The sequence below is a fragment of the Taeniopygia guttata genome, chromosome 4 (genome assembly GCF_048771995.1).
Source record: "Taeniopygia guttata chromosome 4, bTaeGut7.mat, whole genome shotgun sequence".
Taxonomy (NCBI): Eukaryota; Metazoa; Chordata; class Aves; order Passeriformes; family Estrildidae; genus Taeniopygia; species Taeniopygia guttata.
This window is the reverse complement of record NC_133028.1, coordinates 22,480,431-22,500,767: the sequence shown is the minus strand read 5'-3', so window position 1 is coordinate 22,500,767 and position 20,337 is coordinate 22,480,431. Positions and strand designations below refer to the sequence as shown.

The following is a 20,337-nucleotide window of genomic DNA, read 5'->3' as shown; positions in this document are numbered from 1 at the left end:
GGTGGGGAAGGTGGAACTGATGGAACAGAGAACGTGCAAAATGGACATGGGGCTGAACTGGCAGAGGGAACTGGAGGGAAGGCAGAGACCATCTTAAATGCCAGCACCAGATAAGCTGCTGATATAGACTGCGAGATCTGAAAGGGCTGGAAGAACAGGGCTGCATTTTTCCAAATCTATTAAATGGGTTGAGGGGCTTCTTAAGGTGTTTAAAAATCAGTTGAATTACCTGGTGTTCGGGTTAGGTCCTCAAAAGGCTGTAATGGAAGGCTGTGAAGAGGAGATCAAAGTGGGGAGACTACTAAGAAGTTCTTAGCAAAGGTGCGCTCAGGGACTTTTGCAGGGCAGCCAAAATAGGGAGAATGAGCACTGTCGATCCAGAGTGATCAAATAAACTGTTATTTCCTATTATTTTATTTTTCCTATTCCCCTTCTATTCTTTCCTTTGAGATCTTCCTCTTTTAATGTTTCACCCCTGCCTACCTTTCAGTTAATGCAGATTTTCATTTAACTTCAGAAGTGCATTATTCCTGTTCTGCTGAGCTAATCAGATGTCATCTCTTATTTATTCTGAAATGCTGAAAAAATATTTTTAGAGGCTTTTCTCTAAACAAACCGCGAAAATTGTTCTTATTTCCAGAGACCACATTCTTTTGTTTTTTCTTTTGAAAATAATTTCCATCTCCCATCTTTTTAATATAGCTGAATTTTTTACATTTTATTTTCAATTTTTAATTCTAAAACTGCACACTGTCATCAATATGAATGTTGAAGTAGAAGACAGCGTGGAAAATGTATAAGTAGCACAATAAAAGCAGTTTCAGCAACACAGGTTGACCTGAGGCAGAATAAAGTGTTTAAAGTCCAGAGGGCTTTCCAGTCCAACTGTAAGAACTTCAAAGTAGGTCAGACTGGCTGATGTCATTATGTTAAACTTTACTCTGAGATGGTTTTCAAAAGAACTTAGGAAATTCCTTTTCCACGCTCTACATTCTTCTAAGAGTAGCAGAAAGGATGGGGCTGTCATCTGAAATAGAACTGGAATGTCTCAAAAATAACTCTATGATCTTGGTGAATGCTTGTATGATAAAAACATTTCTGTGAATCAGAAAAAAAGGGGGAAACTTGTATTTGTCATTCAAAATACTGCAATGTTTCAGACTCCTTGAAATTGTTATGAATCTTGACTGGTGAGTGACACTGGACATTACTGGTGACACACATCATTAAGAACCATCCCAACTGGTATGACAGTGATTTTTGTATTGTGATTTTTTGATATTACTGAGAGACATTTTGGAGGAAGATATTAAAGGCTTCAGTGGGTGATTTAAGCAGCATGATAAAAAGTGGAAGAGACAGTTCTTTTGTTCAGCTGTCTCTAGCAATGGACGCTGGAGTGTAGGAGGAACTCATGGGGAAGAGATGTTTACACACAAGTAGACTATACTCTAAAAAGCAGTAAACAACTGACAGCTTGCTTTGGTTTATTTACCCTGAAAAAAACCCAAACCCAAGAAAAAAATAAGTCAATATCCTTAATATGCAGTAAATTACTTCTTTAACAGTCTAAGTCCAGCTCGTTCTTCAGGGATGACCTGTAACAACGGATCATCTGCAAGGCTGTAGGTATTTTTGCCATTGTTTTAAGTTTCATCCTGACAAATTCTGAACTTAGTGCACAAGCCTGCCTCCTTTGTCGCTGCATAACAGGGTGGGTGTGCTCCAAAGTGAATGGAATGCCATGGAAAACACATCTGCTCAAGAAAACGGGTAATTTTCATATATACTTAAAACCTAGTAGTTTGCCAAGTGCCAAGGCACAATGTACCAACCTGGAAAAGGGTGTGATGAAAGGAAGAACACTCTCCATTGAAAGTTTAAGGCAACATCTGTTTTTGTAAGTCTCCCAGTAAAATCCCACTCATAATTCCAAAGGTAAATTGAAAAATCAGAAAGTAAATGACTTCACTGAGAATATACTCCCATCACATTATTCTTCAAACCACTCCCTTTTAGTGTACTGTCTCAGTTCAGTATCACAAATTATTTATTTGACTGGTGGAAAAATACAAATCAGTGTAAAGAAAATATTCTGGCTACATCCATACAGTACTTTTCTACTGAAATATTATTTACCTAAAATTGATTTAAAATTATATGACATTCAGTTTTCCTAGGATAAGATAGCTGAATCTAAGATCAGATGGGAGTATCCCTATGCTTACATACTGCCCTGTTCCCCTTCCTATATTGTGTGGATGTAAATACTTTAAGTCTCCATGTTACTTTTTATAGCTTCTTTTACTTCAGGGTAAGGTATTCTTATATAAGTAAGGGTACACTTCAGGGTAATTTATTCATAACTGCATAATTTCAGCAAGACAATGAAACCTCTAGTAAGAAGTATCTCAGATAAGCAATCTTTGTCTTAAGAATGCCCCTCAATGATTTCAAAAATTATCCCCTGAGGCTTCTGATATTATATTCAGCCTGTACAAATAAACTTGAAGACTGTATATCTTCTACCTACCCAGAAAGATATCTCTATGTCTGTTAAATTACAGGGTGCCAGAAAATAGATTTTGTGTAATAAACCTTATTTCAGGGATAGGGAAAATAATAAAAAATGGACAAGTCACCGTGAGTGTGACAGCAGAACAGGGACCACAACAGTGTAAAACACAAAAAGACCTTTCTGTTCCCTTATTTGGACTCAAAGAAGTTACCATGTACAAAGCATATACATGGTTTCACTTTTCTATCAAACACAGAAACTACCTCATGCACTATTTCAGTATTTTTATGATGTATGAACTATGCTTAAAAGTATTAAAATGTTAACTGTAAAAATTAGCATTTAAATACAATTAATGGGTATACCAAGAGAAGAAAAATACAAAATAATGGAAAGAAACATAATAAATGACAACAATTTAAAAAAACAGGCTATGTAAAATATTGGAAGGTTCTTCCTGTCTAACAGGTAAACTAGCCTAAACAAATTCTTAGGTCCAAAGCTCAGTATTTTAAACTAAAGATATGAACAAATTAGCATGGTTGATAGTGTTGTTATGAAATATCATTCCTACTGCTTGCTTATGCTCTAACTATTGCCCCAAAAAAAAGATGATTGCTCTGACAGATGACCTCCACAGCCAAAGCAATTCTTTCATAACTTCTTGCTACAACTTCTATTTCTGAACAGTAGGTATCAATAAACCCCAAAGTGTTAACCCAGTAATATATCTGAGAGAAGGTTGTTCAGCAGGTGTTTCAATTGCCAAACAAAAGGGAAATTTTCTACCCTTGCATGTTAAAAAAGATTACTTTTGTCTCCTGTGTTGTTCAATAATTGAAACTATGAAATAGACCTAAATTAATATAAACTTATGGGTCAGCAAATACAGAGCTATACCTGTAATCTTAACTGGCTCAGAAAATTTCTTTTCAGTATAATTCTTTATGCATAACCTCCATAATTTTCACTTAGTAAAGTTAATACCTATTGCTGTGCAACTCCTTCAATACAAAGTGTTATGTTAGTGGCACATATTAAAATGATGTTATTATTTGCTACTGGAAATAATACTTAACAAGTCCAACTCTATGATAATTTGTTCATGTTGGCAAAAATTAAATACTGAAACCATCTTCTGAAATATACTTTTTAAACTGCAGTTATAATACAAACAATATAGATGGTAATTTATAGTTAAATGTTTTAAAGGACTTTACATTCCAATTTGTTTCATACGTTGTTTACAACTGAAAGGGACAACATTTAGAATCTGTATTTAAGGCAATGCTAATATCAATAAACTTCTGTTTAAATTAATGCAAAGCATGAACTGCATTGGAAAAGAAATGACTCATTTTACTAACTACTTCTAAAATCTTAAAGTCTGAAAGAGTTTTAAAATGGTCAGTACTGTGTGTGCAAAACCGCATTTAGTGTCTTCAGAGAACTCTAGTGGCCAGACATGTCTTGTACCAGCTCTTCTCTTGGCACAACTCAAGACTTCAGTTGCTGTCAAGCTGACAACTCCTGGGCTTTGGAACAACTGTTCTGGATATGGGAAATTTGCAGAACTGGAAGCAGTAACTGGAAAGCATCCTGAATATAAGTAGTACTGTTGCAGCCCTAATGGGGAGAGAAAACATGTAGTTCATCAGTACAGCTGCCATATACTTCAGGAATGACACTAGACTTTTTTTTATTAGCATATATCTTCACACAGGATTTTACATACAATCTGTAGATAGCATAACCTGACTGCTGATAAGTTTGAACTCTAAGAGTTTTGTTGGTAATATGAGTAGAATAAAATGCCACAATGTTCAGAAGCAGATTTGACTTTTTAAACACAAACCATCTAGTCTTTCCATCAACTGAACTAATTTTGAATTTGCTGTAGGTGGGAGAAGTGTCACTGAAATTAAGAGTTCAAATTATAATGGTTTTAACATGTAGTACTATTTTTAGAATTTCTAATACTGAACAGTATAGTGGCTTGTAATTCTCCATGATCCTAGACTGTATTAATACATATTTGTATACAACTATGGGATTTATCAAGTACAAAACACTGCATTCCACAATTCTAAATATTCCTAGATTTTGCAGTTCCCAGAGTGCAGGAAGGTAAGTCAGCAGCAACAGCAAATGTACCTTTATAACAAAAGGAACTGCATAGTAGACTTCATTACAGCTCAATTCAACTTTTCATAATTTTCCTTAAGGGTATTGTAAATTCAGCAAAAGTGCCTGTTGTAAAGCAGTCTTTTCCTTATTTTTAAGGTTATGCAGATATTAAATACAGAATGACAATTTGTGGTCACTACTACATAAACAATATGTTTATTTATGTTTTAAGGGAAGTGTGATCTAACAGTTAAAAACTTGTGCTGCAGTTCCTATGAGTTTTAGGACTTTATGAGGATATTATTTTATCTCAACCTCTTCTTGGTAAAACAGAGGTATGTTTTAGTCACTGTGCTTTTTTGAAGAAAAATAGATCATAGTGTCAAATAAAATAAATCACTCATGAACACTTTGGTGGTCGGAGACATAGTTATCCATATGCTGATCAAGGCTGTTGCTAGACTGTGAAACTTTGTAGAAATCTAAATGCCTGCAGATGGGAAACACTGTAGCATATCTACAATCCAAATTTCAACGGAAAGAATAGTCTGAGACTGCAACTTGTTGCTGTGCTCTGATCAATACAGCAGCAGAGTTTCAGAGCTGGCCAGCCTCACTTCAGTCATACAGCTCTTACGAATCCTCAGTAAATACAACCTTAATTCTACAGTATTTGTGGGAGAGGCTGAACACAAAATTTATGTGCTGAACAGTCAGAATGATATTGTCATTACTTTTAAAAAATTTTTTACTTCAGAAATAAATGTGCCTGTCTCATTTAAAATAATTTTATTAGAACATTTTCTAATGTGAAGAGGTGGAGCTTACCTCTAACAGAACACTGTTGATGATGGGGTTAAGAACCTCTGCCTTCATATTGCTCTGTAAACCAGAACACAGGATGAAAAGCCAGGTCAAAAAATATACTTAACAGCAGTATACTGATATCTGAGCTGTGGTTTTATGAATTCTGTAGGGGTCTTCTTTCACCTTACTCAAGACTGTTTATCTCAGTGTTGCTAGGAACTGTGTCTGCATTTCAAACACACCTCAGTACACCCTATCCATTTCTATCACGGAGTACAATGAACTAAGAGAGGCCCATGGTTTTACTTCTTCATTAATTCATGTACCACAGAGTTTCAAATTGCCTACTTTCCTAAAGATGTGACGTTCATGTAATGACACCGTTTGTCCATCTGTCTATCATGACCTTTTCACATCCCATAAAATTTTTAACCCCTTGCTCATTTTCAAGGACAGAAAAAGGAACAAGACATGTAAGAAGAAAAATGAAGTTCTTAGAAGTTACACAAACATCTGTGGTTAGGACAAAATGAAAGGTCCAGAGTAGCTCCCCTACAGAAGGAAAACCAGGTGAAACTCAGATACCCAAACAGGAGGCAGCTGTGCTGGTCAGTGCAGGATGGCCAGTGAAACAGCTCAGCATGCATGACATTCTTCTCAGCCATCAGATAGGAAGAAAGATGGATACAATGAGTACTGACAATACTAGAGGCTAGAAAATCAAGATTCATTAACTCCTCTACTTTTTAAAATAGCAAAAGTCCTTCCCTTTTTTATTCAGGCTGTTCTTTGCACTGTGGTTCTTTAGAACAGCAGTAACCTCCAGCAAGAGTTGTTTTCTTTCAACACTGAACTGATTAATTTAACTGAAGGATTTCCACTTACAACCTTGTAGCTCTCATATTACAGATTTACAGAAACATGAAATTTAATTTTAGTTTGGAGAAAGATGGCAGAACCAAGGAGAGATGGTTAGTGAAAAAAAAGCACATTTTTACTCTTAGTTACAGAAAATCCATTACAAAATGCACTGTTTAGTGGGCCAGTTTAAACTTTAGTGTGAAATTTATTTTTATATTTTTGTGCATGCATTTATTTCAAGTGTCCCACAGATATATGCTAAAGTACAATCCCAAAATGGAAAATAAGCATTTCTTCCTTACAGTAATTGGAAGTTATGTAAATTATTCATAATTAAAAAAAGGAAATAAATCATGTCCTTTACAAATAACTATGAAAAAACATGCTCAGAGATGTGCTGGAAGAGCTAATGGAAAACTGGAAAAAATTCCTTTAAATTACATTCATGTTTTCATGGAACAATCAGAAGAACTAGATTTTGCTCTTCTCTGATGTTTACAGGACAATTTCAACAACAGCACAATTTTTACCTCTGAATCCTGCTATAATACTGAGATGTCAGTCATCCTTGAAGCTTCTTGAAAGGCAGGATACTATTTCTAGCAAAGATGTTCACAGATAAATGGGTGTTCTTAAACAGAGTATCTTGTGATAAAAGACAGAGTGATTTTTTTTAAAGTTGGACCAATCAGATTTTCTAATCTCTTAAACCTTTTGAAAACACTGCAGTGCTAAGCCAGGGGATCTAGTAAAGGCTAAGAAGACAACTCATGAAACCATCTTAAGGGACTGTAAATACAATCTGTTAATGACTTTTATACAAATGTGTTCAAAAGGGATAGGCCGAGTCAGAGAAGAAATTATCATCAAGCTCTGTAACTTCAAATGTGGGGCCCTTCAATGTGAAAAGTGTCGAGTGGTGATCAGGAAAAACAGGAAGTGGTTTCTAGAAAGAGATAGTTTACAAGGCAGGGGACATGGTGTCATCTATCAAGGCTTATAAACTTTCCTGCTGTAGAAATGCTCTGTGTTCTTGATCTGAGGAAAGAAGCAGTCTCTTTGCTGATTCAAAGCCTCTGGACCCATGTAAGAATTTCTGTTTCAAGAGGTGAACTATGTTTAAAAAAGTCCAAATGCTACAGAAAATGCTGTCATCTTACCCCAGCTGCTGTTACAGAATCAGAAAACTTCTTTGATAAAGATGAAACTTCATTGCACATGGCACTTGTTAAACTGGTTTAAAAAAAACAAGAAAGACAAATATAAAAATACATCTTTGCCCTATTAATAGATAAAAACCCCATGACAAACTTTATCTTGGAAGCAAAGATGTTCTTAAAGCAATTTGGCTTCTAAATATTTTTAAAATATTTAGGCATAAACTGTTAATGATACAGGTTTTATATTCCTTCACTGAAAAATCCACTGCTGACTACAGCAGCAAAATGATGTGTTGTTGCATACACCAGTCTTTTTTGACAGTGAGAAGTTTTCTATGTGAACAATAAAACATCTACTCTGTGCTAAAAGGAAAAGCCCATTTGTGGTTAAAATATGAGAGAACAATTCTGTTCTGAGATCTTTCACTGTTTTCCTAGACATTCCCAAGTGTATCCCATAGGACCTCATCGTACAAGGTGCACTGTACCTTAGCTCTGATTCTGAAAAATACTTAGTAAGTGTTTTGTTTTAGACTGAAGTGTTCCTATGGACTTTGCTATTCTTAGTAGCATTCTTAAGGATAAGCACTTGGTTAATATTTTACTTACTTAGGAGTCAACTGTTTAAAATATCTTAACATGAAAACTTACTGAAGTAAGTAGACTTAATCACTACAAAGAGCTTGAGATCTGAGTTTAGAGTCCCACTAGACAGACTGGCTTCTTGAAATCCTGGGTGTTTCACCATGGTTAACTACAAAGTTGCTAAAAAATGTCTATTGTTTAGAACTACAGATTGATTTTTGTATATTTCTAGCAGATAAACACTAGATAATGAAGCTCTGTTGGCAGAGAATAGGACTGCATTATACACTCTAAAAGCAAATTCCAGATATGCAGGCACAGTATCTTCTGCAGAGGGAAAAGGAAATGCAACCCAAGTTGGCACGCACATTTGTTTTCTGGAGCAGAAACAACTTTTAGCCTGTGTATAGGTCATGTTTTTGTAAACATACCTATGTCAAAAAATGACAAGTAGCCTATAGAACCTGATTTCATGAGAAAATATAGCACCAGGACCCCTAAAGCCAATGCTGTTTGTTGATCCATTAACTTACTGTGCCTTTAAGCTAAATGGAACTTCATGAGTTCTGTGCAAATGTCAAATGTTCATATATGAAGTATATAATACTCACTTTGTCAGCACTTTTGCTTGATCTTGAGCTGTTTTTTCTACTTCCTGCCCATGTAGAATTAATTCTGCTACTTTATGAAGCTGCTCAATACAACGAGCAGTTACCTCAGCCAGACTTTCAATGGACAGCATGTAGATTTCCTTAAATTCAAAATGGGAATTATATAATCAATAATAACAACTGATAAATACATTTATAGATAAATACATATAAAAGAATTTCAAACATAGGAAACCTTCCTACCCCAACTGGAAATACTAACACATACACGGTGAAGTAAAATCAGCCATCCTCACAAACAATACTGGAAAAGTAAATATCCACAGAGTATAAAATACAGACATTTTACTTGCTCTGAAAAATTTGAGCCAATTTACTTGGCTGGGAACTAGGTCAGGCTCTTGGATTTTCTAACTTTTAAACCTCTTCTTAACAAACAGAGATACCCAAACTCTAGAATAAGTCATAATCATAATTATTTTCATATGGAGCCAAAAGTACTGAGTCACCCCTTAGCTGAATCTCTAGAGCAGAAATAGATAACATACTAAATAAAAAATTGGCTTTTATCAACAATTACAGAAATCTTTATGTAGCACTGTGGGGTTACAGCTTTCACAAGCTGATGCCAGCTGGTAATTTGCAATCACATAAAAATCTGTAATATATAAAGTGTATACATTCTGTCTGCTTCTTTAGACTTTTTTGTGGGGAAATATGACAGATAATTTCTAATTAGAAATAACAATCTCAACAAACATAGCAACCACATTTAATATTGCCATTAACTTGACAGGAAATATTCAATCACAATTAATCTTATCAGAACTGCCTAAATGAATACTTAGCCTTGAGAGTTTTCATAAAGAGAATGAACAATTGTTAGTTGCCTAAACAAAATTTCTGTTTTGTCTATTTATGATTTAAATTGTTTAAATAGTTTGAACATTTTCCCATGTATTGTCAGTGAGAGAAGGAGATACTAAGAAAAAAACTGAGATACAAATTTCAGTGTGCATGTAATGTTTGACATTACACCTCAGGATCCCTCAGCTCGCTGTATGTTGAGTATACACATGCATACACACAAAACCACAGATATAAACCAATAAAAACAATGTGATAGAGAACCTGTTACTTTGATATTTACTAATGGAAACAGAATAACAGTAAGAATATTTATGTAATTTAGTCTTCACCTGGGTCTACAGTGAACAGTTGTGTATTATTATTTCTTACTACTTCCATGAATTCAAAAAATAATCATGACATATAAAGATAACACACAAAGAAAGAATCTTATAATTTAATGAAACATATCTTCCAGAAGTTATTTTACCTCCACAGTTTTGCTTTTGTCTACTTCTGTTCTATCACTCTCAATTTTATTGTCTTTTTGAGTCTTTTCTTCACCAGGTTCTTCAGGTTTTTCATTTAGCTCCTCCTCTATGTCTACTGGGGTGGACAAACTGGCTTCTTCCAGCCATTCATGAGCTTTTTTTCTAGCCTGCCAAACAAAGAACCCAACCCCAAAGTTCAGTTTGAGAAGAGACTATGAGATGACATTCCTGAACATCAATTAACAATACATTTAATTACTTCCTCTTTATACTCAGAGGTTTGAATGTATCAAACCTCTGAGTGGCATTTAATTAGGTGTACATTTAAGAAACTGTAGGGAGAAGCATTTTGGACTGCATAAAGATGGATCATCCAGGGATAATTCCTCTAAAGGTATAATATTCCTAACCAACATGTACAGCTGGTGTTAATTGCAAAGTAATATTTCAGCTTTATCATTCAAATGGATTTACACAGAAATTTTTCTTACACAGTTCCCCAAATAAGAAAATAAGAAGTGTGTATAAAAAAGAAAAAAAAAATTGGAGAGGTAAGACAGATGTATTAAATTCTTAAGGAAAAATAAATATAAAATCACTGTATCTTGAGCTGCTTTCCCTGACATGCAAATAGATCAAAGCTGAAACTTCTTGAGGCTTTATACAACTTCAGACAACTGCTATGCCTACTAGGAAAATAATTATGTCTGTTTTTTATCATGAAATCAATTTAAAACACATTGAGACCTAAGCCTAAGCTAGTTATCCATAGTCTATCTATGTAGCTAGAGAGACAAACATTCATTTGAGCTTAAGACCAGCAGATGAATCAGCTTTAAAGCGACCTGATAGTACGAATGTGACTAGTTATGTGGCTAACTCCTAGACATCACACTTTTAGAGCAAGAAAAAATATTCTTTACCTGACTTTTGTTCCCAGTATGTAAGATCAAATTTAAATTTAATTTATGAACCCTGTTCTGCTGAGACAGTCCTGGTTCAAGCCTTCTAACACTGGAAAGGGCTTGTTCAACTGTACTGCCTTACTCATCTCACTTCTGTGAAAGCTTTTCTATATTCAGCATTTTAGTCCCAGTCTCCTGTACTTCCCTTTCTGAGCTGTCTGAAGTGAACTGGGTACTGCTCTGTGTCAGACTCCAGAACAAAGCCCTCCTTCTTTGCCCAAGAATCTGAAGGCAGCTCAGTAACAGGTGCTAACCTTATTTAGCTTGTCAGGAGTAGCAGCAACATGCAATTCAAATAGCAGTTCTGTGAGCATGCTGACAAACTCTTCTCCTGTATCTGCTGCAAGATATAACAAGACAGTTTTTGTTAGCAAGTTACTGCTATAGTATTTTATATGGTTAAGTACATACAGTGAAATAGTTTCACCAAGTATTCCAGCACTTGAAAAATAGTGACAGTGACACAGGAAAGGAATGTGTGGAGGTGTGCATGTATATGCATCAAAATTATAGATAACTGGGATATTCAATTGAATGTTCACTGTGGTTACTGTCTTATTTAACCTCACGTATGAAATTTTTGGTGATAATAGCTTCCAAAATGTAGGTAAAGCCACTCTTTCAAATACTTTCCTCATTATTTCATAAACAACTGAAATGAAGCTGCCGTAAAAAATACATGGAAGGGCTGCATAATCAAAGTGAGAGGAAACATTAGAGAGAAGGGTATGTGTGTAGCCTTCTGCTACTTGTACCAGAAAACAGTCATAGTTGTTTCCGCAGTCATAGGAGGAAGGAATGTGTATCACTGACGAGTGGTTTGTTTTTGCAGGGGCAAATCTGCAGCACACTTTGGTTCAGTCCCTTTTATTAAGGTGCTCACTGCCTTGGTTGCAGCCCATTCAAAACCCCTGTAAATGTTTCAAGGAGCAGGATAAGCAGTAGTGATTTACTAAAAAACCAAAACATCCGACCTTCAGAGAAAACACCACTTTGTGCAAGAAGCAGAGCTTCTCCTGGGAGCTGGTTTCAAAGCAAGGAACTACTTTACACAGAAATTATGGAACAACAGACATCTAATGAATCCTCACTCCTAAGCAGGTAATACACTTTCTTGACTTCTATTTTGCACAACTCCGTAGAGACATGGGGTTTAAAGAGCAAATAAAGTACAAAAATTTACCATATTAAGACTTTATGCTGAGTACTTGCTGTTCCCCTCAATGATAAACAATGAGTTCCCTGTGACAGGGATCAAGAAAGATGAGTAAGCACTGCCAGAAGGAGCAGTCTGAGAAGAAATTACTCTCCTGTTAGAACATGTGGATGTTAACAGAGTTTTGCTAACTTCTCTGAAGGCTAAAGAAATCTTATCTCACCATCTTGCAAAATGTAGGTTTTATGGGCAAAGTACCCCTGAGAAGATCAAGAGGATGTGGAAGAAATATCCTTTTATGTTTCTTTGTTTCCAAAATACAACAATATGGCGTTCAATGGCATAAGCCAGTCTTCAGTCAGGTCAAGGGGATTTTTGCTGTTAGCTCTAAGAGGTTTGGTATGGATCTCAAAGGCCTGGAGACATGAACCATATTGCCTTTAAGCTGACTTCTTATCCTTCTGTTCTAACCTGTTTGGGGAACTGCTTGCATTTCTGACCTGTTTAAGACACCTATTTTGCCCCTAACCAAAGCACTCACTCATTTTATTGCAATTTTTGTGAGCTTGGCCCATTCCCTCCAGTGCTATGCTGTGTCACAGTTATGGAAATGCTTATGCTGCTCTTCCTTCTCACACTCCACATGCCTCATCTGGCCAAGCAAAACCTATAAAGCAGCTTTGCTATTATGTTTCAGTCACTTCCATTCAAAAAAAATCTGTGTTCTTAAATTTCTTTATGATATTTGAATCTTTTCCCCCATCTAGCAAGGGGGGTGCAGAGTGAGGATGAAGTTGCTGAACAGAAAATAATTTCTACGTATTTCAAAACTTTCAGACTATACAATTTCTGCAAAAAAAGCTCAGTTATTAAAAAGTTATTATTTTCCATTTTTGTTTTCACCGATGATGTAGCAAAAAAAATTTAGTATTTATTCATGTTTGATATTCCGTATCTCACACTTCAGTTACAATATAAATTCAAAATTAAGCACTGATCAGAACTTATAGAGTTAATTTTAGTAACTACCTTATGAAGACTATTAGAATATCAGAAATTACAGTTTGGACTGGATTTTTAAAAATTACTAGATAAAGAAGTAGCAATTATTTAAGTCTCTGTATTTCTAATTACCTTTTTGCACCTGCACCACTTCATCATCTAATTCCTTTGGAACAAAGACCTCTTTTATAGCAATTAAATCATTTTTCATAGTCTCCAATTGTTCTCCATCAAGTGTTGCTAAATGTGACTGAATCTGTAAAAGAAAGGACAGTATTACTAAATGCTAATTTAGAGCCTGAATCCAAAATAGACTAAGAAATGGAAACTTCCATTATGTTCAAATCTTGTCTCTAACTCCCCAGCTTAGACATATTTTTAGATCTTGTCAACAGAATTTGTTGAGTATCACAAAAATTGCACTAGCCTTGCCAGATCATCAGGTCCCTTCCTTCCTCCAGAACATAAGTTTTGAACTATAAATCCATGGTTTAACTGCACACTGTAATAGGCATCTTGGGATTGCCTAGATGAAGACAGCAGGCAAAAAGAGCACAGGCATAATGGCTAGTCTGAGCACTCATGGGAAGAGCTGGAAAAGGGTGCCTTCAAAATGCAGCCAAAATTATTGACAGTCTACCTGTGATGAAGAATGCATTGGCAGGTCTTTGCATATCTCAGCTATCTCCAAGTCCCTGCATATCTAATAGGATGACACACCTAAGAGGGATGGAAACAGATTCTTTGAGTCACTGTTTGTGCTGCAGTTATATGGTGTCAATTCCATGAGCAGAGCAGTCCTTCTGCCTATGGAAGCCAAGAGAAACACCCTTCCTCCCCTTGGTACAAAGTTTTACCTTTATGTTTGTTTCAAGGGGCTTTTTTAAAGCTTGCTTGACGGATGTACACTCTACCCCAGTGAAAGGCTGGTAAGTAAAGTAACACTGTACTTTCTTACTGTAAACTAACGGCTGTTACTTTCTTACTGGTGTGTCTGAGTCCAGCTCCTGTGCTCAGGATTAAACCCAAGCTAAAGCCGTGGCGCTCGAGTCAGGTTGTGAAGGACTACATAAGGCTTTTTTCCTCCCTTTCTATAGCACTATCCATTTCAAGGGAACTTCTTTTAATGGAAACTTAAAATAAAAGCCTAAACATACATGTCTTCAGCACCTCTTGCACTCCTCCTGTGGCTTTTGGGCTGTTAGAAATGGTCTCAAGTTTTTACAGTACTCTTTCTGTATTCTGTGTCTGTGTGCATGTGTGCATGGTAAGTGGAACATTTATCTGAGTACTGGACTTGTTGACCCACACAGTCACCATCAATCCTGCTGGACTGAGTAGGACTATGTATGTGTCTAGGACATAAATGAAGTGCACCAGAAACCTGCACATATCTGGCTTACCCTGTGATATTTCACAGTAAAATAAAAATATATTGTTGACACATGCAATTAACCTGAACTTGTTTTCTATCTATCCCTTTCCCATTTATTGGGCTTTTGGCCATTTTTGGTTTTCTTTTTTGCTCCAAAAGCAGATCCTTGAACCTTACATGTGTGGTTTGAACATAATAGTTTTTCATCTAGATAGTAACAAAAAACAAAAACAACATTGACAGTAGGCACCTACCTGTTATTAATATAAGCTTATTTTATTTGTGAGAGCAAATAAAATATTTTAAAATATAAGTTGGTTATATTTTATTAAGAAGTACCCCACAGGGCAAAAAATGCTAATTACAATAATAAACAAAAAGAAAACTTATTTTTAAGAAATGCATTTAGAAAACTGTTTCAGTCAGTGATCTACTGATGTACTAGCAGAGCAAACAAATTGAGAGTTTAAATTGAAATACCTAGTTATCAGATAGGTCTTACTAACATTACCATCTTCAGAGAGAAATGAATAAGTAATCTGGAACTAATTTTAATTCACCAGCCTCCATGTGTAGTAGGTCTGGAATTCCTGAATTTAAGTATGTGTACCTGATTTCAACCTCCTTGCAAATTCTGCAAGGAATTTCAAAACATCTGCAGTGTCACAAGCTGTGAATAGCACACTACATATGGTCCTAACAAAAACACCTGCCAGTTATGAAGTTTATTTTGAGTTAATCTTGTAGTTACATTTTAGATGTATTGAGTTCCTAAAACCCAGGGCTAGCCCATGGGATCAATTCGGCTTTCTCTGAACTTGATGGAAAACTCACTGCTCATTCTATGCATATCTGCAGAATAAAATTAATGTAAAGATAATTTTTTTACCAACCATATTGATTTATGCTGTCTGCATACTGTACCTGAGCTTCACTTTCATTTGACAGGATTTCCAGAGCTTCAAGATGAGATAAACCTTGGAATTCATCAAAAAGTAGTCCATAATGTGCTGTTCTTTCAACTGTAACTTGCTGGGCCCGCCTCTGTTTCTCTTTTTCTTTGGCTTCTCTCAACAGCTGCAAATATGTACATTATTCTATGTTTTATTGATAATACTGTAAGTGTGCCAGATTTTATTACTATCTGCTTCTGTGTGTCTAGAAGTAGTAATAAAATTTGGGACTATATCACACCTGCAGAGCTAAAATTTTAGAGGTGGAATAGCTAACTTATTTTTGATAATTTTCTCTGATAAAATATTTATATAGTATTCTAAACAGGGGTTTCCCAATGGTAATTGCTAACCAACTGTCTTTAAAATACAATGAAAAAAAAAATCTTGCTTACATTTGCAAAAGCAATGTCAGCTACAGATACCATATAATAAATTTCCCCACCTGTTATCATGAAAGAGAAAGGACTATTTCATGTGCAGCATTAAAGAGCCATCCAATTCTTTCTACAGATCACAAAATGGGAAGAGTATTATTTTTCAGGACCTATCCACCCACTCGCATAAATAATGCACCTACATAAATATTTTCTATAAAATATTTTTAGCAAATACTAAAGTCAGTTTCATGTGGCAACAGGACTGGCAAAAGATATTGATGACTTATACCAAAGGTAGGGCAGAGCTACCCTCTATATACTTGGGTATATTTTGGTGGGCTTTTAATTCACTTCTATCAGTATATAAGAAGAATAGAATAGGATAGCATAGAATATCAAATAGGATCTTCTCCTCCTTGCTTGTATTCCTGGATGAAGTGGCCTCTTGTGAATTTCCTACAGTAAAGGTAGCAAATACATCTGAACTACATGTTAGGTCACATACAAGTCTCGGAATACAGGTGAACTCCCACCACTTATGTTATTCCACTGTTCAAAATTCCTACAATATTGTCTTCAGTGATTAATTTAATACAAAAGACTTAATATTTACACTACAGTACATTTCTCCTCTGAAGTCTCCATCTTCAAAAATCACCTCACAAAGTTTTCTGAACAAATCACTGAAAAGTGATAGTGCAACCCCTGAGAATTGATTTATACTGCATTCTGCCTCAGATTCTATGTGCAAATCTATGCATGTTCTTAAAGGAGATTCTCAAAAGCTCATTTTAACTCTGTGGGCCTTAACAAGAGTTAATTGCTTTTGATCTACTACAACACTATAAGTCTGTTAACTCTTCCAGTGATGAATACTAAAGATGAAACATCTCATTAAAAGAAAAATACATTACTCTTCTCTACAGGGAACTAAACATGCAGTAAACACAGTTTCTTTTCAATGTCTATTGTTTACCATCCTTTCAGTGTCTGGACAACTAAATTAATTTTGTACTGACAGCATTTTATGTCTGTTTTTAGCACATCTCTGAGCTTTAAAATATATCAGTCACAATGGTGTAAGGATACCATTAACTTGGATGGACATTGAGATACAAATTTTTACAGGTTTAATTCCTAATGAAACATATGTCATATTCCAGTATTACTTATTTCCAAGGAAAACAGTCTAGTAATGTTTATGCTGGAAGATATCTATCTACAGCTGTTACCAAAACACCAACAATTTGATTTTGCCTCCAGAGTGTATGATTTATCACCACATATACCATCTTATTTAAATCAGCAATTGCATATATGATTATGCAGAAAATATGATTTTGCATTATTTTTTGTGGTTCTATGAAGAAAAATAAAGTAGAGCAAGTGTAAAGATTGGTATTTATTTCCACAACCCCAGCCAGCATCTACTGCAATAAATAAAGCCTCTCCTGGAGGCATGTGAAATTCTGGAAAAAGAATTTGAAATTGCATTGACAGAGTAGTATTTAAATATATCCAACCTGAGACAGTGAGACTGTTCTTGCCATCAGTGTTTTGGTTCTCTTAAATCCAGGATCGCTTTCTGCAAGGACATTCATGGTTGTCTTCCCAATAAATTCCAAAGCATCTAAACCTCCAGATAATACACTTTTCCCCTGTATAAAATAATGCAATGTGTTATTTTCTTCCAAGTTTAGGCTAATATGAACTTTAAAGAGGAGTGCTTTTGTAGACACTGTCTTTGAACATTCAGGTCCCTAAATTTCCTATACTTGATGCATTTACTCTGTTCTGAATACCTTTTCTGAAAGAAAAAAAGCCCTATACAAATATTTCCAGTTAATGGAACTACTTACACCAGAGGAAATGTAACAATTGTCGTAAATTAAAAATAATAATAAAAAAATATATGGTAAAAAGGCTGGAGCACATCTCCTGTGAAAACAGTCTGAGAAAATTGGGGCTGTTCAGCCTGGAGAAGAGAATGCTCTGAGGAGACCTTCCAGCAGCCTTCCAGTACCTCAATGGGGCCTGTGGGAAGGCTTGAGAGGGACACTTTGCAAGGGCAAGCAGTGTTTGGACAAAAGGGAATGGCTTTACTTTGAAAGAGGATAGATTTAGATTGGATATCAGGAAGAAATTCTTCACTATGGGGATGATGAAGCGCTGGAACAAGTTGCCCAAAGAGGTGGTGGATGCCCCACCCCTGGAAGTATTAAAGGCCAGGCTGGATCAGGCTTTGAACAACCTGGTTTAGGAGAAGGTGTCCATGCCCAAGGCAGGGGCATAGTACTAGATGATCTTTAAGTTCCCTTCCAATCCCAACTATTCTGTGTCTCTGTCATTCTATGAATACCACTTTAATTTCAACCAATGGCATCTGGTTTGTGGGAACTTGTTTTAGACATTAATAACATGGACCCAAGATCATAATGAACAGAAGACTCTGCCTTACTGGATTTTTAAAATTTTAACACTTATGAGGACTCTGGAACTGTCTATTTAATATATATATTTTTCTGTGTCTTCATATTTTTTATGTACACTGAAGAAGAAGTTTCACTGACTAAAGATTTCCATTTCAATCTGGATTATGTGTGTGTCAGATACTCAAATGCTGATGTAACCTGATATATAATGGAAAACCCTTTCAAAGTCTCAAGTGGTATTACAGGTGACTTACTGAGACCTTAAGTGATTCTTTTTGTGCCACATTTGTCATGGTGGTATAGCAGCCTCTCCAGGCTGCCTACAAGCACATTTCTCTTATTTGCAAATCTTGTATAATGCTCAAGTAATCTTACTGGTGGCCGGCTCTCACAAGCCATATGATGCTCCAGGTTCTGTGGAAACTATGTTAGGAATAATTTATAAGAATCTCCTTTTGTTCCCAAAATCTTTGATATTAGAGTGATGAGGCAGTCAGAACAAAGTGGATATACAATAAGAAAGAGCTGCCATTTCATAAAACTTGCTCAGTGGGGAATTAATCTGCTATGCTTTTACAGTCAATGTTTAAAGTCTTCTTTAATTTCAAGTGAAACACCATACTTAAAGGTGTTAAAAAAGTTGGGGAAGAAGATGATGCAAAAATTGATTTCGAAACAGTATGGTACAGGATTTTGCAAAATCTCTTCTTTCTCAAAAAAGAGAAAAGGATGAAGTTCAACACACAAAACATAAGGACAATAGGAAAGAACTGTGAACAAAAGATTTTGCCTCAATAAATTTGCAATAAGACCCCCTTCTGGGAAGGCTAATATGAAATGAGAGACTAGATAAACAAATGAAGGTAAAGGACAGGAACTAAAAATAGAGAGCTTAGTAAAAGCCTTAAAATAAGCAAATGGAGTATTTTCTTATGTTATCTGTCTTCAAAAATGGTAACAAGTCCTATCACACTTTCTCTGGAAGGACTTAACTGTAAAATTAAAAAATCAGATGATGGTACAATTATAAAAATATAATTATAAAAATATTTTCCAAGAATATGCAGGATTCTACATAGTTTTGGAGAAGACCATATTTTTTTCACTAAAAGTGGTGAAAACATAGTAACTGAGTTAGTTCTGTTTGGCTTTTTTTTTTTAATTAGACAGCTTAATTTTAAAGTTATTTTGCCATAGGAAAGACTCTAAAGAGACTTACAAAAGAACTTTTACAAAGACCTGTAACTTAAAAAAACACGACCTAAAAATAATGAAAAATAACTACAGCAGAGAGACCAGCTAAAATGACTCACTGTGTTTTGTACAGCACTAGTGATAGCTGACAGCATGCCACGAGATCCAGATGAAGGAGAAGAAGGAATATTCTCAGAAGAGCTTTGGGCCAGAGAATCTTCTGCTTCTAACAAAAGAAAACAAGCAGGTTACAGCCTAACTTCAACCCTGCAAGTCAAAAATTACAGCAAACCTGTTTCTGTAACCAAAATCTTAAAATTTTGTAAATGGAACTAATTTGGCAGAGTCGAAGAGTTTTGTCCAATTTCAGTGGACTTGAACTTACGAGTAACTGGTGTTTCAGCTGCAGGAGGCTCTGCTGTTTCCAGAGATGCTGAACTTCCACTATGAATTCTAAGGGTAGTTCCTGCTTTTTCCTTTACTGCTGTTATCCCATGACCTGTAGCAGAGGCATATTTTAGAATATATTCTTTGAAAACTTATTACTAACAGTGCACAGTATTCTTATACTTCATGACTTGTGACAAAGTATCTGTTAAACTTATCTCAATTGCTTAATTTTCTCTAGGTTAATAATTCACTTCTTCTACTACATTCATATTAACTGAATATAAATTATAAAGATGAACTATAATACAAATTATGCTGGATCTGGAAAGTAAAAGTTATTTCAGTGGTACATGTAAGTTTAGTTCCCTGCTTTTCAAAATGCTAAATATTCTATTGCAATCAGTTTAAACGGAGACTGACAGTCCTCCTAAGGTCATAGGGTACGACCTCACATTGTTTTCAGTATTCTAGAACAATTAAC

The 20,337-nt window shown here is 35.4% G+C and overlaps 1 protein-coding gene across 2 annotated transcripts in view; it reads right to left on the bottom strand.

Moving 5' to 3' along the window:
* Positions 1 to 1,472: 1,472 nt before the first annotated feature.
* FAM114A1 (family with sequence similarity 114 member A1) overlaps positions 1,473 to 20,337 on the bottom strand; it is a 29,845-nt gene continuing 10,980 nt past the window's right edge. For both annotated transcript variants that reach the window (XM_030270921.4, XM_072928083.1), the window contains exons 4-14: positions 19,852 to 19,965; positions 19,586 to 19,692; positions 17,364 to 17,498; positions 15,432 to 15,584; positions 13,265 to 13,388; positions 11,229 to 11,314; positions 10,009 to 10,176; positions 8,670 to 8,809; positions 7,474 to 7,546; positions 5,474 to 5,527; positions 1,473 to 4,144 (exon numbers count right to left, since the gene is read on the bottom strand). In XM_030270921.4, coding sequence (XP_030126781.3) covers positions 4,034 to 4,144; positions 5,474 to 5,527; positions 7,474 to 7,546; positions 8,670 to 8,809; positions 10,009 to 10,176; positions 11,229 to 11,314; positions 13,265 to 13,388; positions 15,432 to 15,584; positions 17,364 to 17,498; positions 19,586 to 19,692; positions 19,852 to 19,965 — 1,265 coding nt within the window. In that variant the 3' untranslated portion in view covers positions 1,473 to 4,033. The remainder of the gene's footprint in view (positions 4,145 to 5,473; positions 5,528 to 7,473; positions 7,547 to 8,669; positions 8,810 to 10,008; positions 10,177 to 11,228; positions 11,315 to 13,264; positions 13,389 to 15,431; positions 15,585 to 17,363; positions 17,499 to 19,585; positions 19,693 to 19,851; positions 19,966 to 20,337) is intronic.